We start from the raw sequence: 26,417 nt of genomic DNA, 5'->3' as shown, positions 1-26,417 counted from the left end.
AAAATCCAAATGGGGAATGGGAGGAAAAAGCACAAAGTAGTCAAGGTACTTCTACTCAGCTGACAGAGTATTTATTATAGTGTTGTCATATTTAGCAAAAAGAAAAAATACAGTAGACCAACTTACATTTGAATTTCTGATAAACAATGAACAATGTTTTAGTATAAGTTGTAAGGTTTCACAGGCGAGATACACGACACCAGGGGCGATAGGCCAAGGCAAGGTTTATCAAAGGCGCCCTCGGGGAGGTTCCACACTCAGGAGAGAAGAGTGGGAGAAGTCGCACAGGGGAAGGGGTTGAGTGAGCTTTTATTAGGCCAGAGTAGGGCAGGGGCATATAACCATATTTGGTAAGGTTAATGGTTGGGGTTTAGGGAGTCCCAAAGTGGCTGGTTTCTGTTTCTCGCATAGGTTTTGGTTTACTCAGGGTGATGTGTCCTTGACAGATGTCCTTCTGGCGGGAAAGTCCTGGGTAGGGGAAGACGGCGGCCTGGAGGCCATTTTATTGTTCCTCCTGCATTCCCAGGGTCGCCGACCCAACATTCTGACCTTTTTGGTGTAATAGGGGCAGCGACTCAGATCTGGCTACTTCCTGCTGGCAGGGGGGCATTGCCATAGGGTTCCTCGGATGTGGGCAGGCGGGAGTAGGGATGCAGGATGACAGTGACCCTGGAAACCTCACGTATGCGAGCCTGAATGAAGCCAAGAACACAGGGGATGATTAGTAATAAGAGGCAAAGGAGAATAAGAGGACATAGGATCGGGAGGAGCCAGGTCGTCAAGGGGAAGAGCCGCCATTAAGAGAGGGTTGCTCTGGGGCAGGGCTGGCTATGGAGGGAGTCACGGACTTTTGCCAAGGTGTCAATATTGGTTTCGACTATACCGGATTCACTGATATAGTAACAGCACTCTTCATTGAGGAACATGCAGGTTCCTCCGTTGTTCGCGGTGAGAAGGTCCAGGGCTCCTCGATTCTGTAGAGCTACCTGGGCCACTGAGTTAATCTGCCACTGTAGGGATGCCAAGGACTCGGCTGAGGCCTCGACAGCTGTCCAGAGCTGTTCAGATAAATCTTGGGTAGCGTCTATGGAGTGGGCTAGGGCCGCAGTGCCCAGTCTGGTGGCCACTAAGGAAGATGCTAAGGAGACCCTGATGACCAGGGGAAGTAATTCAGCCCTTTTCTATTGGGGGAGGGGGGTAGTGAGGATGGCCATTTCCGCTAGGGCTGGCACCCTCCAGGCTGGCAATCTGTGGTGACCAGCTGACTAGACCGTGTAGTATTCCCATGAGTCCAAGTTTCCACTAGGAAGAAGCACCACCTGAAACCAGGGTCACCAGAGAGGCGGCTATGAGGGGGTAGAAGGAGGAGTGTGAGGAAAAGTGGTGTAGGAAATCTGCAACCGTGTAAGCCGTAGGGTCTGGGAAGTCCAGCCATCCTGTGGTGGAGCTCACTTTAGGCTGGAAATGTATACCCACGGGTGGTGTCCCGGACGTTTTGCCATGATGGGGGTTGTAAGAATAACAATATGGGGGCCAGTCCACCTGGGCTGTAAAGATTTGGGGTGAAATTCTGGTAGAAGAACCTGGTCCCCCGGGGTTTAGGGACTGGGGGAAGTCTCCACCCAGGCTGTTGGAGGCGGGGATGGTCACATCACCATGGGGCCCTAAAAGGACTCCTAGGAGGGTCATATGGGGAAGATAGGATAGGAGGGGTGGAGGAGAAGCAGGGAGGTTGTGATTGAGCAGGAAGGGCCTGCCGTTCAAGAGTTCAAAGGGGCTGAGTCCTGATGGTCCGCGAGGAGAGGCCCTGAGTCGGGTGAGTGCTAGTGGGAGAAGGGTTGCCTAAGAGAGGCAAGTTTCGAGTGTGAATTTGGTGAGTTGCTCCTTGAGGAGGCCATTGGCCCTCTCGACCTTACCTGAGGACTGGGGATGATAGGGGATATGGAGTTTCCAGGTAATGCTGAGGCTCGCAGAGACTTGTTGTGTGTTGCTGGAAATGAAGGCTGGTCCGTTGTCCAACTGTAGGGTTCCAGGGAGCCCAAATCTTGGGATAATGTGTTTGATGAGAATTGTGGTGACCGCGTCTGCTGTTTCCCTAGCGGTGGGGAATGCCTTGATCCAGCCTGTGAAGGTGTCCAGGGAGCTGATGGGTGGGTCCCAGTCTGCGGAGGCCACCCTGGGCATTGACCACAGAACAGGTTTTGGGGGCCTGGTGTACATCCTTAATGGTCTTTTGGAGGAGGGGGTGGCGAAAGAGAGGTTGGAGAAATTGGTATAAGGCCTTTGGACCGATGTGAAGGGACTGGTGGATGTCAGTAATGAGGGTGTGGATTAGGCCAATCGGGAGGGCAATTTTGTCCTGGACATAATACCATCCCTTGTCGCCTAACCTGCCACCTAATGTCTCAAGGGCCCGAATCTCCTCATCAGTGTACGAGGGACTGTAGGGAGTGTTGAGAAATAGGAGGGGGTCTGGTGAGGAGTTTAAGGCCGTTTATCGGGCAGTAGGGTTGGCCTTGTTGCTCCCTAAAGAGATGGGGTCCTTGGAGGTCTGATGGCCATGGCAGTGGACGATAGCCACCTCAGTAGGGTGATTGAGGGCCTCAAGAAGTTTGGGAATGAGAGGCCCATTGATTATGGGGGTTGCCTTGGTCGTGAGGAATCCCCTTTCTCGCCAAAGGACAGAGTGGGTGTGGATAATAAGGAAGGTATATTTGGAGTCAGTACAGATGGTGACCCATTGGCCCTTAGATAAGTGAAGGGCCCTGGTGAGAGCCACAAGTTCTGCCTTTTGAGAGGTAGTCCCAATGGGAAGAGGGGCTGCCTCTATGACAGCGTCTAGAGTGACCACTGCATAGGCAGCGTGTTGCGTCCATCCGATGCTATAAGGGAGCTCCCATCCACGAACAGTGTGATCCGGGTCAGGCAGTGGCCGATCCAAAAGTCCTGGATGGGAGTGAGTAAATTCTTCCAGGAGTTGAGAGCAGGAGTGGGAAGGAGTGAGGGTAGACGAGGGTGTCAGCAAGAGAGTGGTGGGATCTATGTGAGGGGAGACAGAGTGTGACCTGGGGGTTTTCTATGAACAACAGGTGGTAGAGTTGAAGACGGGAAGAAGTGAGTTGTGTCAAGGACTTGTGGCTGACTAAGTCTCCCAGTCGATGGGGAGAGAAGACCGTGAGGGGCTGTCCTAAGGTAAGTTTGAGGGCCTCCTTTGTAAGAGAAGCGGCTGCCACTAGGGCCCTGAGGCAGGGCTGCCATCCCTGGGCAGTGACATCTAGTTGTTTGGAGAGATAGGCCACTGCCCCGTAGGTGGGACCAGCTGGTTGGGCCAGGAGGCTGGTGGCCAGCCCAGACCATTCGTCTGTGAAAAGATGAAAAGGCTTTGAAGGGTTGGGCAAGGCCAGACTCGGTCCCGAAATGAGGTGGTTCCTGAGCTGGTAGAACAGGCGTCTGACAGAGCCTGGGTCGGTTAGAGGTCCCTGTGGTGTGTCTTTGGCGGCCCGGTATAAGGGCTGGGCCAGAATAGCAAAATTGGGAATCCAATGTCTAAAAAAACCCCCCCACTCCTAGGAATGACAGTACGTCTTCCACGTTCTGAGGGGGTTGTAGATCTTGTAGGAGGCAGATACGATCTCCTGTGAGGGATTTGGAAGTGGGAGTTAGTAATATTCCCAAGTAGGTGACTGAGGGAGTACAGAGTTGGGCCTTGGAAGGTGTCACTCGGTATCCCTTGGTGCCCAGGATATTGAGCAGAGTGGCGGTATCCTCCTGGGAGGAAGGGAGGGAGGGGCTGCAGAGGAGGAGAGCATCTACATATTGGAGGAGAGTGCTGGCCGTGAAGGTCCACTGTTGGAGGGGAAGGTGCACTTGTTGGAGGTCTGTGGCCAGGGCCTGACCAAAGATATGGGGGCTATCTCAGAAGCCCTGGGGCAGGACCGTCCAGGTTAATTGTCCAGAGATATGTATTTCAGGGTCCTCCCAGGTGAAAGCAAAGAGAAAATAGGAGTCTGGATAGAGGGGGATAGTAAAGAATGTGTCTTTGAGACTCAGGGCCGAGAAGTGGGTAGTGCATGGGGGGACACTGGAAAGGAGGGTGTAGGGATTGGGAACCACTGGATGGAGTGGGACTACTGCCTCATTGATGAGTCTTAGGTCCTGTACCAGGCGATAGGCTCCTGAGGGTTTTTTTAATGGGAAGGATGGGGGTGTTGCATGGAGAGTTAATGGGGATAAGGAGCCCCTGCTGCTGGAGGCGGTCATAATAGGCTTAAGTCCTCGCAGGTGAGTCATCAAGACAGGGAACTGTGGGCGGGATGGAAATGTAGACTCTTACTTGAGTCCTGTCTTAACTGGGGTGTGGTGGGTTGCTACTACAGGTCTTGAAATATCCCATACCTGCAGGCCTACAGAGGGGAGGCAGTCCGGGATAGAGGGTGAGTCAGAGGTGAGTAGGGGAAGGATGAGGTGAGAAGTCAAAGGAGAGGGAGAGAGACATATGGTGGCCTGAAGCTTGTGGAGGATGTCCCTGCCTAGTAGGGGAACAGGACAGGAAGGGATGATGAGGAAGGAGTGTGAGAAGGGGAATCCATCCAGGCTGCATGCGAGGGGGAGGGTGGCCTTTGGAGTGGAGGAAGTACCGTCAATTCCAATGACTGCAACCGGGGAGGAACGAGTAGGACCCAAGTAGGAAGGCAGGACGGAATACGTAGCCACCATGTCCAACAGAAAGGAAATGGACTTACCCGCTACCTGGAGTGTGACCCTGGGCTTGGTGTGGGTGAGAGGGATTTCCGAGTCTGCGCCTCATCAATCATCCTCCCATCGAGTAGTTGGAAGGCGGGACTTACCGTCTCAGGGTCACCCCCGTGTGGAGGTACCGGGGATCCCCCGAGGCTGGGGCGGTCCGATTTCCAGTGGCCCATCATGCAGCATTGAGGGCACAGCCTAGTAGGCGCTTTGGGATCGGGGCAGTGACGGGCCCAGTATCCCTCGGCTCCGCATTTGAAGCAGGCCCCTGGAGGGGCACAGTTAGGTGCTCCCTTCTGTTGACCCCCAGAACCCGCTGGCCTCAGGGCTGCTACCAGGGCTTGGGTCTGCAGTTGGACCTTCTGTTGGAGCCCGGCTTGGTGCTTAAGTTCCGCTGCCTCCTCTCAGGAGTTAAAGACTTTAAATGCCATTTTCACCAGATCAGAAATGGGATTTTGAGGGCCCTCCTCTGCTTTCTTTAATTTTTTCTAATGTTGGTGGCTGACTGAGAAATAAAGTGGGTAGCTAAAACAGTCGCCCCTGCCAGGGAGGCCGGGTCTAGGTGAGTGTATTGAGTCAGCGCCTAAGTAAGTCTGTTTAGAAATATGACTGGGTTTTCATTTGGTTCCTGAATGATTTCCCTAATTTTATCATAATTGATGGCCTTGTTGGAGGCTGCCCGCATGCAGTGAGGCACTGGACCATGCGGTTGTGGCACCAGCAGCCACCTTGGCCATTCTGATAGTCCCATCCGGGTTCTACAGCTGGGACCACCTGAGTGCCAATGGGCATGGTGGCATCAGGGGGATGGACCTGATCAGCATGTTCTCAAGCAGCAGCCTGAATGTGCTCCCTCTCCTCTGTGGTGAGGGTGGTGGTTTGGACCACATGTAGGTCATGCCAGGTGAGGTCATAGGCCTGGGCCAGATATTTGAATCCCTTTATGTAGTTATTGGGGTTGGCCTCAAAGGAGATGAAAGGGGAGAGTCGGTGGGGGCAATACCAGGATGGGAAGGGGTAAGTTTTTTCCAGGAGTTGGGGTAGGAGTGGGGAGGGGTAGGAGTAGACGAGGGCACTGGTTCAGAAAGCCTGAACATAAGGGACCTCTGCCCATCTGCCTTGGTGTCTGCCGAGGTTATTTAGGTCCATGAGAATCTGATAATCAAACGTGCCTTCCAAAGGCCATTGGGACTAATTGTCTAATCGGTATTGTGGCCAAGCAACAGTACCGCAATGTATGAGACGTCATTTTCGCAGGTCCTGGTCCAGTTCCAGGGTCTTAAGTTTAGCCAGTAGACACCCTAGGGGTGTTTTGGAGTTGAATTTGGATTGGGAGGTCCCCATGATTTGTTGCTGGGCAATCCAAGGGCTGGAGGAAGGCGTCCCCTCGTCCAACACTGGGTTGCGGAAAGACTGTATCGACTGCCGTGGAGGTTAGGACGTCTCCCAACTCCCGGAGTCACGGGGGTCACCTGGTGACCGGCGGGGTCAGCCCTGATGCAGCCGCGATTTGGACAGGGCTTTCCGGAGAGACTCGGAATCAGGGGAAACTCACCACAGTCTCGGAAGTGGTGCTTGGAGAGGCAGGTCCAGGTCCAGATAGGGACAGGAGAGAGCCTCCTCACCGAAGTGGGGGCTCAATCTCCTCCTGGGTTTCGGCACCAAAAGTAAGGTTTCACAGGCGAGATACACACGACACCAGGCGAGATAGGCGCAAGGCAAGGTTTATTAAAGGCGCCCTTGGGCGAGGTTCCGCGACTCAGGAAAAGAGAGTCAGGGAAGTCGCGCGGGGGAAGGGGTTGAGTGAGCTTTTATTAGGCCAGGGCAGGGCAGGGGCTCATGACCATATTTGGTAAGGTTAGAGGTTGGGGGTTAGAAAGTCCCAAAGTGGCTAAGTTTCTGATTCTCGCATAGGGTTTGGTTTACTCAGGGTGATGTGTCCTTGACAGATGTTCTTCTGGCAGGAAAGTCCTGGGTAGGGGAAGATGGCGGCCTGGAGGCCATTTTATTGTTCCTCCTGCATTCTCAGGGCCGCCAACCCAATATAAATATGTCATGCACAATAATAATGCAGTATTAAATGACTATTTTTGGTTGAAGATGAGAAGAACACTGTTGTACTTCCTCCACATCCTCTAAATTTTATTCCTTATAGCTTTTTACTTGCTGTTTGAGAATGGGGAAGGGGAGGCAGCCCTGATATCTGGAAGCTAGCAGGGCATTCAGGCCATGTTCTTCTGTTGGACATAACATTAACCTAAGACAAAGTCACTAGGAGACTGAACTAAGGCAAAACAAGACCAATTTGTAATTTTTTCTAATCATAGACTTTTTTAAAAAAGGTCACTGTGTCACTCAGAAAACACCAGATATCCCCTCTCTTGGTCAAAATGGGTTACTGCTACTTTATCAATTACAGCTTTATTCCTGCTCTCTTCTGCCTTCCCTAGAAATAAGATTTATTGAGATGCCCAATCATACAGTGCTGCTTTCTGACAGCATTTGATCTAGAAGGAGCTCCCCTTTCCTTAGATCATCCCCTAAATTGCCCAAATACTACAATAGGTTCTTTCTAATGTCTTCTTACTGAAACAACCCCACAGTTCCCTATGGTGAGCCTTCTCCCTCCCTGCAAAGAATACTAAACCCAACTTGTCAACTATGGGCATGTTCCTGGTGATCTTTGGTTGAGGGGAATTGACATGTTCCACTGCCTAGAATGTCCTTTCCCAGATATATGCATAGCTCTTTCCCTTATTCTGTTCTTTGCTCATACATTATCTTTTCAGAGAGGTCTTCCATGACCACACTGTTTACAGTGGCACCTGGTAGTTCTCTATCCCTTAACACTGTTTATTTTCTTCACAACATTCATTATTAACTGATATTATACATTTAGATAATATATGCATATATGTTTATCATATGTCTCTCCCATTAGAATCTAAGTTTTACGAAGACTGAGACTTTATCCTTTTGACTGTATCCACACTGCCTACAACATTGCCTGGCACAGAGCAGGTATTAAATGATATGTATTTAATGAACATATGAACAAATGGGTTTTTATTGTGTCAGGGTTTATAATGGTTTCATTCTGTCACATAGTCATTGTTTGGTCTTAGTCCTCCATTTAAAATAGATTGGCTTACTGCAAAATGTCAGTTCTTAATTTTTTATTTTGACTCATTTCTTATTTGAGTTTATTTCACATTGCCAAGTAATTTTTCACAAAGAACTCATGGGTAGTATTTTCCCTCGATTTTTTTCATATTTGAAATAAGCTACCTGGTTGTTGTTGTGTTGTTCTGTAGATTCTATTATTGTTAGCAATTGTCCACTCCCTGTTTCCCATTTGGAGTGTTATCTGTCCCTATCTAATTGAGTTTGGAAGGCTTTAAGAAGAAAAAGAGAAGCAGCCGTATCAAGTCACTTAAAGAGCAAATTGTTAGGAGTAAGTAGAAAAGGGGAGAGAGATGAACAAGCAAATGTATATCCAGCTCTCATTCCATACCAGACGCTCATTCATTCAACATTAAGTAGCCATATTTATCTACCATTGAGTGGATCAAGTCAGGCTTCACGAGTAAGTTAGTGAGGAATTGCATCTTTCTGGAAAACCAGGCACCTGCCAACCAACAGGAGACAAATTCTGGATGTGAAATGAATGGTTATTCCAGACTCAGGGTTCCAGGCATAGATATGGAAGCAGTCAACAGCATGTCATGGTTTGGGAACTGAAACTCAAAACAATTCTGTGGGAAGGTATTATTTCTATTATGCATGAACCGAATGAATGCCATTTTTAAAATCTTTTATCATCATCCATTGAATATATATTAAGCGCCCACAAGATTCTTTGCATATTAATACAGGAGAGGACAGTTGCTGGCCTCAAAAAATTCATAATCAAGTTGAAACAAGGCAAGCAAACACTGACAATGTGGTTATAAAACCTAACTGATTCCATTATCAGCCAATCAAAAACCTTCCCAAGAATGTGAAATGCTTGATACCTTTGAAATCTACTGGGTTATTTGAAGTAGGCTTAAGCCTACAGATAAAAAGAAAGTGAAAGATGAAATGACTGGTCAAGAAACAGAAAATTGATGAAACTCTTCAGTGATCTTGTCCAAGAGGCAATCGTGAAGGTCACTCAAATTTCTTGGTGTCCTTTGCTTTCCTACCATAAAATTCCTTTCCTGATCATTGAATCCCCTTTGAGTATAGGTAGCTTTTAAATTTTAATTTAGTTTTTGCTGGGCTGGGGGGCGGGTGAGGGACATGACTAGAAGGGAAGAGAAGGTTTCCTGCCTTTAAATATCAGGTTTTCATTATACCTTAGTTGGGGCTCCACATTTAAAAAATTTTTTCAAAAGATTTTGTTTATTTATTTGACAGAGAGAGACAGAGAGAGAGAGAGATCACAAGTAGGCAGAGAGGCAGGCAGAGAGAGAGAGGAGGAAGCAGGCTCCCTTCTGAGCAGAGAGCCCAATGTGAGCCTTGATTCCAGGACCCTGAGACCATGACCTGAGCTGAAGGCAGAGGCTTAACCCACTGAGGCACCCAAGCGCCCAGGGCTCCACATTTTTAAAGCCCTTTCAGGGAAGGGGAAAAGGCAAGGCAATTCTCTTGGCCACCTTGGTGCTGGTAATGCTGGTGTAAAAGAAATGACATCATGTCTTCCAGTTTACTGAGAGGTAACCAAAAAACATTTTATATCAAGAGTGCAGCTACTACCACAGTGACCTGTATTTCAAAGATACATCTCATTTTAGTTTTAGTCAACTAAGCTACTGAAAGGCAAAGAGTTTCTAAATTTTCAAGAAGTACTTTGTCCTGGTTCCTAAAAACGTCTTTTTTTTTTTTTTTTGCTCCTAAATTTTGGGTGAGGATGACTCTGGAAAATGGTCATTAATGGTCATTAATCTCCTAACTAGTTTTGTTAAATCTGCTAATTCATTTTGTTAAGTGCTCAGTTCCAGGAAAATACTAATCACCTGCTTTAGTTTCCTTTAACAACAGTGGACTCCTGTGTTATTTCCTGTGAAATGTCTTTATATTAAACAATGAAACTCATAATTTTAAGTCCTAATTTTTAAAAAGCCCAATAATGCAGTAACTCGCACACTGTTTTCTCACAATACAAAATCTTGAAGAGCCTAAGGAATTTCATGTGGATTTCTTATTTCCGCATGAAAATACAACTGTATTACACCACTTTGGTATTTTTCTATGGAGCTTTACTTTATTGACAATGTAGAATAGATTAGGGATGGATCAATGGTGACATTCTTGTCTGATTTCATGTTGAAGAAAATTAGATACAGTAAGATTTGTCTTCATTCTGGAATATCCTGATGGACATTTTCAGCAAGGTTTTTGTACGAAGGAGGCACAGGGATTCCGACTGAAAGATAAACGGGCAAATTCAAGTATTGGGAAATAGAGAACATATCCTATACGTATTTTTTAAAAAAGAGAATGAAGGTAGTGAAAGGCCTTAACTGTTGAAGACAAAATCTAATATTCTGGCTCCTTAGTTGGATATGAGCAATAATCAGCCTAAAGGGAGAGATTTTGCTCTCCAAACACCCATTCTGTTGCTCAGTTCATCACGGTACTCAGTCAGAAGTGTATTACCAGAGGGTTTTCAAAAATTACCAGGACTCGGGGCACCTTCGTGGCTCAGTGGGTTAAAGTCTCTGTCTTCCACTCAGGTCATGATCTCAGAGTCCTAGGATCCAGCCCCCCACTGGGCTCTCTGCTCAGCAGGGAGTCGGCTTCCTCCCTCTCTCTGCCTGCCTCTCTGCCTACTTGTGATCTCTCTCTCTGCCAAATAAAGAAATAAAATCTAAAAAATTACCAGGACTCATTCATTAAACAATTATTGAACACCGATTATGTGTCAGACACCAAAACCACCTGAGAAGGAAATGCTATGTAAATAAAAATAATAAATTAACAATGAAGTATTAATTTAGGGGTGCCTGGGTGGTTCAATGGCTGGGCTCAGGTTGAGATCCTTCCATCCTGGGATCCAGCCCCTGTGTGGTCCCTGCTCAGCCGGGGTGGGGGTGGGGGGGGGTGTCCTGTTTTTCCCTCTCTCTGCCCCTCCCCCCACTCGAGCGCGCGCTCTCTAATAAATGTGTAAAATCTTAAAAAACAACAACAACAACAACAACAAAAAAAAAACAGGGGCGCCTGGGTGGCTCAGTGGGTTAAAGCCTCTGCCTTCGGCCCAGGTCATGATCCTAAGGTCTTGAGATAGAGCCCCGCATCGGGCTCTCTGCTTGACAGGGAGCCTGCTTCCTCCTCTCTCTCTGCCTGCCTCTCTGCCTACTTGTGATCTCTCTCTGTCAAATAAAGAAAATATTTTTTTAAATGCTTAAAAAAAAAAAAGAAACCAGTGCAAGTGTTGATTTATTCCTCTTTCAAGATACAGCTCAAATGGGAACATTTAGTTTGCTATTTCCTTCTCTGTGTTCTATAACCTTGCACAGGTACTTTTGTCGACGTTGGTGCAACCATCTACTGAGATCTTTGGAAAGGAGACCTTGGCTTACTCATTTTTGTATTCCACGGCACCTAACGGGAGATTTGGAATAGCTCAAACAGGTGGTCAGTAAACGATAGTTGAAACGAAGGGATTAAGATAGCACTGCATCATTTAGTATTCAACTTAGAAGGCAGTCTGGTGTCCAAACCCTAGACTGAGTTCTTAAAAACAGTGGGATGCCGCTGTTAACTTGTCATCCTAGAACTTGAGTCATCCTGAGTCCATCGATTCGACTTGGTGATATTTATTCAGATTCTATTTCAAGGTGGTTTATCGTCTAAGAGACGGGCTAACGGAGCCGTTTCAAACTTGTAAAAGAAATGAAACTCGTACGGTCTCCAAAAGTTTTCATGCCCTAGAAGGTTGTGCCGACTTTAGGATCCCAGCCGCGGGACACCGACCGCATAACACCATCTTTCCCTTCCCTTTTTCCCACCCTTTCGCCCTCCGGAAAGGGCCGAACGTTCCCAGAGCTTCCCAGTCTCACTCCGCCCCCCGCGGAAGGAGCCGAAGGCAGCGCCGGGCGCCGAAACGCGGCCGCCTAGAGCTCGGGTCCTTCCGGAAAGAGCCGAACTGCGCTCGGAGGAGGAGGGCGCCTCCGGCTTCCGCGCTGCGCCCCCGCGCTGTGCCCTCTGTCGGTGGCGTGGGGCAGCTGTAGCAGCGGTGGCGGCAGCCGCGTCGACGTCGACCAAGACTGGAGCGACGTTTAAAGAAGGAGCCGAATCGCCGCGGAGTCCGGCTTCTGGTCGTTGGAGGGCTCCCACCCGTCCGCGCGGCCCGACGAGGAGAAGCGGCGGCGCCGGGAAGCAGGTGAGGACCCGGCCCGGGGCCGGGAGCGGCGAGGGAGCGCGCCCGCTGCCTCCGTCGCTGGGCCGCGCCTGCGTTTGCATTCTCCTCACTTGAACCAGGAAGCCGCGGAGTCGGAGGCTCCGCTGCTCCGGCCCTTTCTTTGTGTGGGCCCGGGAGCGAAGGAGGGGACGAGCCCGAGGGCCGCGGCGCGGTCCCCTCCGCCGTCAGGGACCGAGGGGCTGCCGGTGCCCTGGTAGGCCCGGCGCATGGGGAGCCCACCGCGGGGACCCACTTGGCTTTTTCCTCGCCTTCCGCCTGCCTTTTTGTGCCTCCTTTTCTCCTCCTAGCCCCTACTTTGATTTAGAGCTTTTCTGCCCGGCCCATCCTCCCCTTGCGTCCCCTTCTCTGGGCACAACAATGCCGCCTGCTTGGCCTCATCCCCTCCCAACACCCCACCCTCCCGTTCGCCACCTTCTACTTTCCCCGGCTCGTCGGCGGACCCCCGCCCTGGCGGTGCGTTCCTACCTCCATCTGGATTTGCAGGAAGCTGCCTTTTCGTGTGAATTGGGGTGAAAAAAAAAAAAAAAAAAGAAAAAAAAACCCACCTCGGTTGCAGCCGGCTGGGTGCAAATGAGGAAGAGGGGGTGGAGTAAGGAAGATGGGGTTCAGCTGCCGCAGGGAGCCGCGTGTCGGTTGGCTTTACTCGCTCGCGGATGGCGTTTCTCTCTTTTCCACCTTCACCTGCCTTCCGTCAAGGGTTTGTCTCCCAGCGATGCGGAATGGCTTTTCCGGAGGCAGGTCGCAGATCGCGGGGTGGGTTCAGAGCGATCTGTGCGGTTCCTGGGCCCACCCTGACGGGGAAAAGCGGGAGGAAATCTAAACAAAATGAAACCAATTCCCAGTGTCACCTGGACCCGTACGTGTGATGCATTGCCTCCTTCCGAGAGCGCATTTGCAAACGACAAAAATTGTATTCGGAAAACCTGTCTACCTACTTAAAAGCGACTTCTGTCGAAATCCCCGTCTTTCGGAAGCCTTGGTGGCTGGCTCGCTGTCCAAAGGTCACCCTTGCCGATGAGTGCCTTTAGGGTAACCTGGAATTCCTTGGTACTGTTAAACGAGCAATGCCTTATAACAAATGATCTTTCAAATCCTCATTTCTAGACTTTTTGCTTACTTTTTGTTTTTAAGCTGCAGTTTTGAAAATTTCGAAGATGCTTGAGACACCCCGCCTTCCACGTGTATATAACTTAAGCACTGTGACGACAGTGCTACTATTTTGGTAACATTAAAGGGAAAGAATATTAGCAATAAAAGTGTTTCTCTACCTAAAGTACTTATCAGCCAATTGTGTGTGTGTGTGTGTGTATAGATATTCTATAGAAGTTAAATACATAAAAATTAAATATATAATATATGTATGTATTTTAAGCTACTAGGCACCCTTGTTACTGCAAATGTATTCTGTGACGTGCAAAAAAAGAATGTTTTGGAGTGGTACACAGCATTGCTCTTTACTGACCCCCACCCCCTTTTCTAGAGTGAGGAACTGCTCTGCTCCATTAAGTTTATGTTTTCATTTTCACTAACACATCTGGTATAAAAAAAGTTTTCATACCAGTGTGTGTAATTCTTTACATAATTCTTTACCAACAAATTGAAATGTTTCATGTTTTCATGAAAATAAGCATTAAGAAATGGTGACCTTTCCTTTGTCTTATTTTTTTCACAGTACCATCCGTTGACTTCGCTTGGCACTCTAACATTTCACCTCTGGAGATTGTAAGAGTAGAGAGGTGAGGGGAAGGGGCAAGGAGATGATGAAAGGGAAGAGGGCAAAAAAGATGTTTCATAGTTTATCTAGGTGAGGCACCCCGATTTAAATAAGAACAGAAAACTGACCAGCAGTCTGGAGGTAATAATTGTCATTGTTTATAAACAGTTTGGTCATTGGCTGTAGGGAGTAACTTTGTGAATGTGTTCTTAGGATCAGTTAAAATTTAGGAAGAGTATAGGATGGCTGTTGCACACAGTAAGCTTTTCTGACACTTAAATCATTCGTTTACAGGTGCAATAACTTTTGTGTGTTCACGATGAAGGCTTTTTCCCTAAATTTTTAAGATTGTTAAAAATGAACCCTTGAGTCTTCTTGGGGACAGAACCCAAAAGTGGAACTAAGAAAATTAATTCTAATCTTAAAAAATTGCTTAGTGGTGACACATGTATCTGAGATTCAGAGGAAGAGATTACCGCTCAGATCTGTAGATCAATTAAAAACTCACTTGTCTCTTCTCAGGGGGAAGTCATGAGATATGACGCATGGTACAAAAGCCAGCCTGTATGAACAGTTTATATGCAAGCCAGAAATTTATGCCGAACTTCCGTTAAAATTTGAATACACCTTCGAATGGTGCTGCAGCTTACATTCTGAAATGATAAAGTACTTCTTGTTTTTCTTTTCTAATCTTCTCCTACCCCTTCCTCCTCCCTTTCTCTTATAGGCATGGAGAGTAGAAAACTGATTTCTGCTACAGACATTCAATATTCGGGCAGTCTGCTGAACTCCCTGAATGAGCAGCGTGGCCATGGACTCTTCTGTGACGTTACCGTTATCGTGGAGGACCGAAAATTCCGGGCCCACAGGAATATTCTTTCAGCTTCTAGTACTTACTTCCATCAGCTCTTCTCAGTTGCCGGGCAAGTTGTTGAACTGAGCTTTATAAGAGCAGAGATCTTTGCCGAAATTCTCAATTATATCTATAGTTCTAAAATTGTTCGTGTTAGATCGGATTTACTTGATGAGTTGATTAAATCAGGGCAGCTGTTAGGGGTTAAGTTTATAGCAGAACTTGGTGTCCCATTGTCACAGGTTAAAAGCATCTCAGGTACTTCTCAGGACGGTAATGCAGAAACCGTACCTCCTGGTTCTGGTGACAAGAACCTTGAAATACAAAAGTCAAAAGATGAAGCCCAAGATAACGGGGCCACTATAATGCCTATTATAACCGAGTCTTTTTCCTTATCTGCTGAAGATTACGAGACAAAAAAGATCATTGTTACCGATTCAGATGATGATGACGATGATGTCATTTTCTGCTCTGAGATTCTGCCTGCAAAGGAGACTTTGCCGAGTACCAATGCAGTGGCTCAGGTCCAGCCCAACCCAGGTTCCGTTGCCATTTCAGATGTTGCACCTGGTGCTAGTAATAACTCTCCCCCTTTACCAAATCTCACACCTACTCAGAAACTTCCTACATCTGTGAATCAGGCAACTCTGAGCCAGACGCAAGGAAGTGAAAAATTGCTGGTATCTTCAGCCCCGACACATCTGACTCCCAACATTATTTTGCTAAATCAGACACCACTTACTACACCACCAAATGTCACTTCATCACTTCCAAATCATATGTCTCCTTCAATCAATTTGCTTGTGCAGAATCAGCAGACACCAAACAGTGCTGTTATAACAGGAAACAAGGCCAATGAAGAGGAGGAGGAGGAAATTATAGACGATGATGATGACACTATTAGCTCCAGTCCAGATTCGGCGGTCAGTAATACATCTTTGGTCCCCCAGGCTGAGATCCCCCAGAATGCCACTTTTGATGGATCGTTGGTACAGAAGATGCAGATTCCTACACTTCTGCAAGAGCCACTTTCCAATTCTTTAAAAATTTCAGATATAATTACTAGAAACACTAATGATACAGGTTTAGGATCAAAGCATCTAATGGAGGGTCAGAAGATCATTACCTTAGACACAGCTACCGAGATTGAAGGCTTGTCGACGGGTTGCAAGGTTTATGCAAATATCGGAGAAGATACTTATGACATAGTGATCCCCGTCAAAGATGACCCTGACGAAGGGGAGGCCAGACTTGAGAATGAGATACCAAAAACATCTAGCGGTGAGACGCCCAACAAACGTATGAAAGTAAAACATGATGATCACTATGAGTTAATAGTAGATGGGAGGGTCTATTATATCTGTATTGTGTGCAAAAGGTCCTATGTCTGTCTGACAAGCTTGCGGAGACATTTTAACATTCATTCCTGGGAGAAGAAGTACCCTTGCCGTTACTGTGAGAAGGTATTTCCTCTTGCAGAATATCGCACAAAACACGAAATTCATCACACAGGGGAGCGAAGGTACCAGTGTTTGGCCTGTGGCAAATCTTTCATCAACTATCAGTTTATGTCTTCGCACATAAAGTCAGTTCATAGTCAAGATCCTTCTGGAGACTCAAAGCTTTATCGTTTACATCCATGCAGGTCCCTGCAGATCAGACAATATGCGTATCTTTCTGATAGGTCAGGCACTATGCCTGTAATGAAGGATGATGCTGTTGGCTATAAGGTCGATGCTGGGAAAGACCCTGCAGCAGGGACCGCATCTACTCCTCAGAACAAGCCGATGACCTGGGAAGATATTTTTATTCAGCAGGAAAATGATTCAATTTTTAAACAGAATGTAACAGATGGCAGTACCGAGTTTGAATTTATAATACCAGAATCTTACTGAACTTTGAAAACTCCAAAAGTTGGGTTTGCATTCAGGGGCAGGGGTTTCAAAAGATCTGTAAAACAAATTAAGGTGAAAACGAGTTTATTTGATCTGCCACATCATCTGAAGGCAGTCTAGTTGGATTATTTGTTGATAATTTTTAGAAGCAAAATATTCTGAAAGTTTGAGTAGAGATTGAGATACCCCCGCCCGAGTATCTGTTTGTATAGTTTAGCTTTCAGCTCGTTTTAAAGAGGCAAGAAGAAAAAAAAGCTTGGAGAGATAGTTTCCTGAATAGAATTTGAAGCAGTCTGAATGTTTTTTGAAAATAACTGGAGTTCTTAGCATACCCTAGTTTATCTTACAACGTTCCCCTTCCGTGTTAGCACTTTACTGCTGAATTCTCAATTCTCTTCATATTGAGACTATAAATGCGTGTTGTGTTTTGGATGTGGCATAAAAAGTAAACAAGAACTTCTAAAGTTGTTCTGGAAAATTGCAGAATAAGTCTGCTTGGTTGTGTATTCTGCTAGTCCAAATGGATAGCAACCTCCTGCCTCCCTCCCGCCATGAAAATGGCCGCACAGACAAGTGTCTCATCTGAAGAAAGAGTTTTAGCTAATTAGAATTGAGTTTTGCTTTTATTGCCATTGTCTGGAAAAACTTTGGTGGCTGGACTACTGTATATATACCTTCGCAGTTGTGGCCTCTGTGGGCAGAGATGTTAATGGAAAACACATCTCTGTATTGCAGACAGGAGGAGAGGAAAGTTCTGTTGCATTTGTTTTGAATTTTGTGTTCTTACGTGATAGAGAGTGGAAGTGAATGGAGAGTTCCCTTTTTGTTCATCTGGTTAAAAATGGTCCCCTTCCGAAATTTCAAAGTTTGAATCCGAAAGCCACCAAATAAATATTTCATTATGTATAAATCTTTATAAATGATAGATTCCATAAATGAGACTCCTACATATTTTAGGCAGGAGGCTACCGGTATATATTTTTAAATGTTCATATTACTTAGAATTTCTAATAGAAAGTTTTCATTCAAAATAGTTGAATTCATGATCTAGGATTTTCCTTTCACAAGACCTTTTAGGTTTTTACCCCTTCTAAAGTAAGTTCCATTCCATCTGCAAAGTGCTGCAATATTATAGCAATCAGAAACTATATATGTAATGTTATATAGGCTTGTTGATTCCCGTTTATCTTGCGAACAATACGTGTACCTTTCTTCCTTTTCAGGTGACACATATTTAAAACACTTAGAGAATAAAGTCAAAACTCACTGAAGTGATAGTACTAAAAGGAAGCAGGTTGGAACAAATATATAGCCTAGCCTTTATAACAGGATTAATGTGTTGAACTTCTGTAAATTACTTTTTGCAAAGGAAAGAAATTAATAGATACTGAAAAAGATTGTTGTGAATAGTTGTTAGTCCTTTGTAACCTTACTTAAATATTTCTTAACTCAACATAGATATTTTCTTTCTCTTTAACTATGTATTTTTAAAAATAGTCTATTTCTTGACTTTGAACTTAAAGCTTTAATCATAATTCACGTATACATCATTCTTCTGATGGTAAGCTAGATTCAAAGATAACGGTTTCAGTGTTTCAGTTGGTAGCGGAGGGTATCAGGCCTCAGTATTTGCAATAACACGAGAAAGAAAAATGCTATAATCTTCTGCTTACCGAGGGCTAGAATGATGTGCATCTGTCTGTTTTCTGTTCTGAGTCTTAACATTCAAACCATTTTGCGAACTAATCCTTGGAAAAGTTTAAGTTACCTTAGAACTTAATACTCGGATCTCTGGAATCACAGTATCTGTTTTGGTTCTGTGCAGATACTGACAACATTACTCTGACTATAAGGTGCACTCAGAAATATTTCCGGTGGAAATCTGTGTGAGTTTCATTAATGCTCTTTCACCAGTTAGACATAATTACTTCTGTGAGTGTGAATGATACTGACAGCCAGCAGAGCTTCCAGACCTTTCAAATTTACCTGCTAGGAAAATTAGTTGATCATAATAAAACTTAAAGAGTTTCTAACAAGGCTATTAGGACAAACCAGGTATTGAGTCTGTAAGGGAAAACTGTCCATTCTGAAGAATAAGAACAGAATTATGCCCTGCTACTGTGCTCTGTGTCAGTTTTGAGTATAAAATTTAAACTCTGTGCCTAATGAAGCTGTCTTCTAGAGTTTTCTGGGGAGAAAGAAAACTGGAAAGTTAATTTGTATTTTTGCCAGAAGACTCTTCCTTGCATGTATGTCAAGGTCTTCAGTTTTTTCAGAAGTTTCTATATCCAAAGTTAAGAGTTTGTGTGAACTACTCCCTTGGGGCTGAAACCATTCACTCCCCGTGTTTATTGGGTTGGAGATCTGTAGCAAGATTCTGTTTAAAACTTACCATGGTGTTTTCCTATTTTGTACTTCGCTTTCTGGCTACTAAATTCCTTCTTTTTTCTTTCAAGTTGGCTGCAAATTTGCTCCTACACTAAAATACCTGTAAACCTTCTGGATAGGAACCGTTTGAAAATACCAATGTGCTGAAAGAGATGACAAAATGAAAATGCCCAAACTAAGCAAAGATTTTAAAATGCCATAGCAATCCTGCAAGATTTACTTTGAAATAGATTTTAAATAACCATTGTCATCTCGGTACTGATCCCCCAGATGCAACTACTATGAGGAATTGATGTTGTCTTTTTCCCATTGTACCAAAAAGATAAATGGTTAAAAATGGTCAAGGTATTTCGTATTGTCAAGGCATGCCTAATCTAAAGGATTAAATGTTAATTCAACAGCACTGGCTTCCTCACCTCTGTCAATCATACGAAACCATGTTCATTTCCACCCAGTACTGTAATGTTCATACTTGTACAATCTTTCCTATCATATGACTTTAAGTTCTACTTTTCATTAACCATTTCCTGGTATTAGTTCGTAGAGCTTCTTATGGCAAAAATAAAATGTTATAATTCTGATTTTCGAGTGTATTTTTTACAAGGTTATCTTTCAGAAATGATACAGACTTGGAGGACTTGGCTGGCTCAGTTGGTGGAGCATACGGGGGGGGGGTCATGAGTTCAGGCCCCACATTAGCCATAGAGCTCACTTTAAAAAAAAGGAAAGAAATGACATAGACTCTACTATTTTGTTTTTCAGTTCAGAGGGTATTTCTGATGGCAGCACAACAAAGTCCCCCACTAGGTTTCTTGGGGTGCTGACAGTACTGACTCCATCTTTGGCTCTCCGTCTTCTTCATGTCTGCGCAGTGACCTCCCTGAGGGCTACACGTTCCAGGGCCCTTGGAGGTTAACGTATGCCCTGATCAGAACGTAGGAAGGCTTGTTTTGGTCTTTCCTAAAGTTGTCGAAACAGCTAGGAGAGCTAACAATTCCTTCCCCTCCCCTCTGCCACACAGATGGCACCACTTTATTTTTTTATTTTTATTTTGAAAGATTTTATTTGAGAGAGAGAGAGAGAGAGTGAGAGAAGGAACAGAAGCAGGGGGAGAGGGAGAAACAAGCTTCTGGCTGAGCAGGGAGCCCAATGCGGGACTCGATCCCAGGACTCTGGGATCATGACCTGAATCGAAGGCAGACGCTTAACCAGCTCAGCCACCGACGCCCCAGATGGCACCACTTTAGATAACTATACTTTGGCTTCACCACAGTGCTCTGTAAAATCTCTGGGTTGAGGGGTCCCTGGGTGGCTCAGTGGGTTAAGCCACTGCCTTCGGCTCAGGTCATGATCTCAGGGTCCTGGGATCAAGCCCCGCATTGGGCTCTCTGCTCAGCAGGGAGCCTGCTTCCCTATCTCTCTCTCTGCCTGCCTCTCCATCTACTTGTGATTTCTCTCTGCCAAATAAATACATAAAATCTTTAAAAAAAAAATCTCTGGGTTGAGGTCTGGACTTTGGAGAGCAGCTGTGCAGTGCCTGGATTGTGGCCCACACCACAGTGACCGCCCCCCCCCCCCGCCCCCAACTACCCGCCTCAGTGAATTACCCTGAATCAGACTGTCCGCGGTATGGAGTGGCTTGCTTCGCTGGCTTGCTGCTTTGTTTGGTCTCAAAATGCCTTCTCAGTCTGGAGGATACTTCACTGTCCCTCTTCTACCTTCTAAAAGATTTTACATGTTGGGTCATCGCATTCCCATTGTTCCTTGAACTATAATAGTCAAAAGTGAGTGGGCTGTTGAGAGTTGCTTGGAGTGTTTGTGATACTTTTGTGGGTTCTATGAAGACGCGTGTAAGTGGATACGGAGGAGGATAGTTTTATTAATTTGAAACATCACAAAAGCAGTCTGGGTTTCCAACATGGCAGTGATACAGATTTTAAGCAACATCCAGTTTGTAGAGGTTCTGGATTAATATTTTAATGTTTCATGCCCAGTTCAATACTTTAAAGCAGAATTAGGAATAAAGCAGTAAATATTACAAAATGCAGTCAAGGTACATATCGGAAATACAAATTCCTTCATTACAGCAAATGTTCTGCAAAAGAGTAAAGCAGCAAATATTAATTTTTCTAAGGTAACATGCACTTTATATAATTCAATGTAATAAAAAAAGAAGCTGCTCAAATTAAGTGTTACAAAATCTATTCTGTTTCAAGTTATTTTGTAAAGTAAGAAAAATACATAGAAATGAGTCAGAGTCTCAACACTTTAAGAAATGTGATAAATGTAGGATATACTGTGTAATGGTGCCTTTTAAAAAATTAAATACTCATACACGTTCACTAAAGCAAAAGGGAGTGTAAATGGCAAGAAATTTCATTATTACAAGTTGGTATTTGTATAGTAAGTCAATTGGTCGTTAGTCCCTTTTTGAAATCCAATAGAATTTAATATGCTCAGAACTGTAGAAAATAATAGTAATTTTATATAACGCAAAAGGATTCTAGTTTTCCTGATTTGAACTCTGGATGAGACATCATTCATAATGCCAGAAGTTAAACCGAATGCTTTGCAAACATTTACTGTGAACAATGAGGGCACTTGTGCCTTGATAATTCTTGATGGCTGGGTGTCTACAAGGTAGATGGGAGCACCAGCATTTGCCTGCTACCTCTAATCCGTCAAGTCGGGAGGTAGCGAAATCGGCCGGAAAATTTTCCAGTATGCGTTCTGTGTTTGCAGAACTAATTAGGTCTACCCTCCTGTAGCCCCTGTATTTTTACATCATACAAGTGTAGGATTATCCATCTTCCTTTAAATCACTCAAGTCTCAGGTTTACATAAGCTCGCAGTGAAAGTGTTCCTTCTGAAGTGAAGGCATGGGTGCCGAAGTGTTCAATTCGTCAGGTGGATGGTTTAAAGCTATGCATAATTAAAAGAACCATACAAACGCCTACCACAATGTGCCAGATGGATGTGAAATCTACGGTAACACCTAAGAATTTGTCAAGTTGGCTACTTTTGAGGTTTTGCAGACTTAAAGCGGCATTGTAACACTTTCATAATCTTGAACACTGTTGTGATTGGTCTCAACAGAAAAAAGGGCCAGTAAGAGCAGTGGCATTAAAATACAGATGATTCTCTCGGGGTGGGGTGCGGGATACGTGCGGTTTGCTGGGATTGAAGCACAATATTTGAAGATTAAATAGTCACAAAGATTAGTAACAATTCATCATCACTACCCAAGAACCTAGCCTAGCGTTTTAAACTCTGAATTTTAACCGTAAGATCTCCCAGAGCCAATGTCTTCTGTAACACTGCACCACGCAGCAGAACCTCTGTCTCTTAAGTTATCGAATGTGTCACTGAGATCGACTCAGAACACCCCACACGTTGGTCTTTGTATTTCAGCACATCCTAAACAATCAGTCCTGTTCCCACTACTCGAGGGAATATTGCACTTTTCCCTTTGGGAGGTACTGATAACGAAAGCTGAGCTGAACGATCACAACAGCCATTTTTACAATACTCACAGAGAAGAAAGGAGTACAAGATACAGGCAGCGTTTTTTGACATCCAGACACAAGCAAACAAAATCTTAGCCAAAACTCTCTGCATTGGAACCACTGGGTAGCTCCAGCTGGGAAATTTTCCTTAGGGACTGACTTCAGTGATAGGGAAAGATAGGGCCTATAGATAAGCCGGGTGCTTAACCCAAGGTGCTAGGGTGGCGGTCTGTCGAGGGTTTGAGGACGACATTGCATTTACACAAAGTGGAACAGGTGGCAAGCCCCGCTGCCGCTGCCGCAGAGGACCGAGGCGGAGCCATAGGGAAACGCAGGTCCAGGTCCCAACGGGACAAGCTTCTTGCTGGGATGGCTCCCCAGTCTTGCTTAGAGTGCGCGCTGCCCTTTTTGGAAGCGCTGGGTTCAGCCTAGCCACCCCTGCTCTGCACTGATAAATGAGTAAGCTTCATCCCTATCTTTCCCTAGCTTGGCAGGCCTTCATAAAACTTTATGCATAAGAATCACACTTTAAATTTTGTACCCTACACACTTCCACTAAAGCAGAAATACAAAAGCCACGATAATCTCAATAGCCAGCAGGCATTCCTCTTTAGGGGCTGTAAGGTGGTGGTTTTTCAAAAGGCGGGTAGTAGGGGGGAGAGTAGCGGGGCGGTGCGCTCGAGGACCACATGTAGCTGGGCGAAGGCGAGGCGGACTGGGGCTCATCAGAAAGTCCGGAGGGCGGGGAGGATGGGAAGACACCGGAATGCTGTGTAATAAAAACGAAATATCAGTTAAAGCAGCTGGGTTGCAGTCCACCCCCACCCAGCCCATCGTTACTTAAAAAACGAATGTGGACCAGGTGTGCTTCTGTTTGCGGGGCATCAGCAGGGGGGTCCCGCTGTCGCAGTCACTCAGGCTGCACAGCCCCTGCGCGGAGAGCATGGGGTCCTCCTTCCCAGCCTCTTGAGCCCTGCATCCAGTCACCTGGTCACTCCTACTTCTGTGTTGTCCCTTCAGTCCACCACTTCCCTGTCCATGTTTACAGCCCAAGCCTTCAGTGCCTCTCCCTCGAGCTATGGCAACAGCATCCCCGCTAGTCTTCGGAAAGCTACTTTGGGCCTTAAGAACTTCAGAGGTTAAGCCAGTAATGCCTGGGAAAGTCTTGGCCGCCAGAATAGGTCCCATAGCCCATCTCACAGACCAAAACACCAAACAAAAACAAAAGTCAGAGAGGTTCATTGGGCTTTCTTGGATCTGGGCTTTTCCAAGTCTGACAATTTCTGTTTCATCTTAACTGCGGCCCACCCGCCCGAGCGTGGGGTAGGTCGGAGAGCAGAGAGGAGCATGGGCGCAGAGAAAAGAACACCAATGGTAAGAACAAGGAACAACCTGCCAGGTTGCAGTGACGTAGGATTCAGTATTACTTCGTGTTGTCTGATTTTGGTAGTCTTTGGGAAGAGAGAGGATAGAGATTTTTTTTTTTTTTCTTTTTTAAAAAGAGTGACTTGACACATCGGGAGTCATTGCTACTTCTCTTTCCCTGGCTCATGTGTACCCTTGACCCTGATGACTTTCCTGCTCAAGGAGAGTTGGCCTGTTTTCATTTTGTTCATTGATATATCCCCCAGAGCTCAGAACAGTGCTTGGCAAGTAGTAGGTACTCAATAAATGTTGAATGAGTGACCCTAACCTCAGGAGTATATCAGATGAACTTGGTATGTTTTTTTTTTTAAAAAAGATTTTATTTGCTTATTTGAGAGAGAGAGAGAGAGAGAGAGAGAGAGAGAAGCAGACTCCCCGCTGAGCAGAGACCCTGACATGGGACTCGATCCCAGGACCCCAGGATCATGACCAGGGCTGAGGGCAGACAGTTAACCAACTGAGCCACCCACGTGCCCCAACTTGGCATGTTTTTTTAAAAGTAAAACACATTTTCAAAGAATACGGTCACATCTAGTGGGTACCTCTCCTTGCTCTGGCGGTGGAGCATGGCTGAGGCCTGGAGACCGGAGGGGACTACAACAGGGGGCCAGAGGCTGGTTTTAGGCTCTCAGGAAGGGTGAACATAATAAGCCAATGAACAGGGTTGGAGAACTGCAATTTTCTGGTGTGTCTTAGTTCTAGGAGGAACTGGTACCTGAGAAGAAAAACAAAAAGGAGCGCCCGGGTGGCTCAGTCGCTTAAGCACTGACTCTTGATTTCAGCTCAGGTTCTGATCTCGGGGAGCCCAGGGTTGGATTCCAGGTCCAGCAGGAAGTCGGCTTGATCTGTTCCCTCCGCTCCCACTCCCCCACTCCCTCTCTCTCTCTCTCTCTCTCTCTCTCATAACTAAATAATTTTTAAGATATGGCTTTTAAAAGAAAAACAAAGAGACCCACTTAACACCACAATTTCTCAACAGTTCGAGTGCTGTTTGCCGGAGGTTATGCCTTTACTTTGGCTGGCCAGTCTGAGTCAATCATGTTATTTTTAAAGGTCTGGGGCTACCGAGAGTTGGCCTTGATAATGAGATTTCTGGAGCCTGAGACCACCTGGCTGAGTTTCCTAATCCCCAGTTCTCACCCCTGCACTCCTTAGAAAGGGCTGTCCAGGTATCTAGGTCTTGCCCATGGCACTAAAATATCCAACCACATTGTGCTGGGACGACAAGGGATGAGGCTCCCGTCACTCCCTCCTCCTGCCCCACCCCATTCATTCTTCCAGCCCTGAGTGAAGGAATGGACAGGGTCAAAGGACCTGCAGAACCCTTAAAGACAAAACAACTTGAGTCAGTGAACTTAAGACAAGCCCGATTCCTTGCTAAAATCCCAATTTGTCTCTCCACTCTGGGAGGACTTCCTAGTTTTCCATCCTGCACTACAGGACTCCCTTCTTCCCTCCTCCCCTGTTGCTTTCAAGGGAGAGCACTGTCCTCTCAGCCCAGTGGGGACAAGAGTCTCCATGCCAGGGACTGGAGACGTGGCACTTGGCCCTCCTAAAGGCGCCACGGGAGGGTGAGAACGAGGAGGCCGGGTTTAGGTGCTCCCAGACAGGAGGCGCAAGCTTCCAACAGCGCAGCAAGAGGCAGTTCTGTCCCGGGAGGTGCTGCGAGAAGCTTCTGTGGGCAGCAGCCGCCGAGGGTGGCAGTTGCACACTTTGATAGTAAAAGGGGTGTGTGTGTGTGTGTGTGTGTGACACAATGGCCTTTGGTTTTCACTTCTTGTTTGGGAAGAATTCAAGCGGCCGGGAGTGGTATGATTCTCACTTCCCTTTGAGGACGCTGGGAGTCTTAAGGATAAACTTGAAGGACTCCTGGCAGAGCTAGGGAGCTAACTGGCTGCAGTCCACACACCCTTGGGGCCGGGGTTGGGGGGGACGGGGGCGGGGAGGGCAAGGCCCACAGGACCCGCACGTAGTTTCCTAGCAACCAGCAGGCACCTTGGGAAGGATCTGGCTTTGTTACAGCTGGGGAGCTGGCCTGGTGCTTTTTGGTTCCTGCCTGGGAGTGGGAGTCGACTTTACTAATGGGACAGGCAGCTCAGCAGAACAGAGCTTTGAATCCTCGCACACCACAAAGCATGAAAAGCATCTAAATAGCCTACTGCTGGGCCACCATGATCACTTCGAGCTTGCTGCCTGCCCAGTCGCTCCTTGGAGGCGGGGGTGAGAAGGGGGGTGAGCCACAGGCTGAGGGTGCTACCAGAGGATGACCCCCCAGCCCGCCCCTCCACCACCTGGTGGAACACACTTGGTAGACGAGGGGGAAATAGAGAGAAACTGGGGCAGCACAGCCTTCTAAGGCTTTCGGTAGCCCGTGCCATGCACCCCCTCCCCCAGGACTAAAGCGATCCTCCCATTAAATGGGTCCAATCTCTAGTGGGTCATTTTTGGTGGCTACGGTACCTTCACAGGCTTTGATAACGAG

General features: G+C 46.3%; 2 protein-coding genes across 3 annotated transcripts in view; one reads left to right on the top strand and one right to left on the bottom strand.

Annotated features, from left to right (window-relative positions):
• Positions 1-11,935: 11,935 nt before the first annotated feature.
• ZBTB33 (zinc finger and BTB domain containing 33) lies at positions 11,936-19,585 on the top strand. Its single transcript, XM_082716573.1, has 2 exons — positions 11,936-12,115; positions 14,596-19,585. Exon 2 carries the CDS (start codon positions 14,598-14,600, stop codon positions 16,614-16,616), a length of 2,019 nt encoding a protein of 672 aa, XP_082572699.1. The 5' UTR covers positions 11,936-12,115; positions 14,596-14,597; the 3' UTR covers positions 16,617-19,585.
• Positions 19,586-20,862: 1,277 nt separating this feature from the next.
• The window catches only part of TMEM255A (transmembrane protein 255A), a 49,371-nt gene continuing 43,816 nt past the window's right edge, over positions 20,863-26,417 (bottom strand). For both annotated transcript variants that reach the window (XM_082716274.1, XM_082716273.1), the window contains one exon: positions 20,863-23,279. In XM_082716274.1, the coding sequence (XP_082572400.1) occupies positions 23,121-23,279 (159 nt within the window). In that variant the 3' untranslated portion in view covers positions 20,863-23,120. The remainder of the gene's footprint in view (positions 23,280-26,417) is intronic.

Source organism: Mustela nivalis (genome assembly GCF_964662115.1).
Source record: "Mustela nivalis genome assembly, chromosome: X".
NCBI classification, from domain to species: domain Eukaryota; kingdom Metazoa; phylum Chordata; class Mammalia; order Carnivora; family Mustelidae; genus Mustela; species Mustela nivalis.
This window is presented reverse-complemented; position numbering and strand designations above follow the sequence as displayed.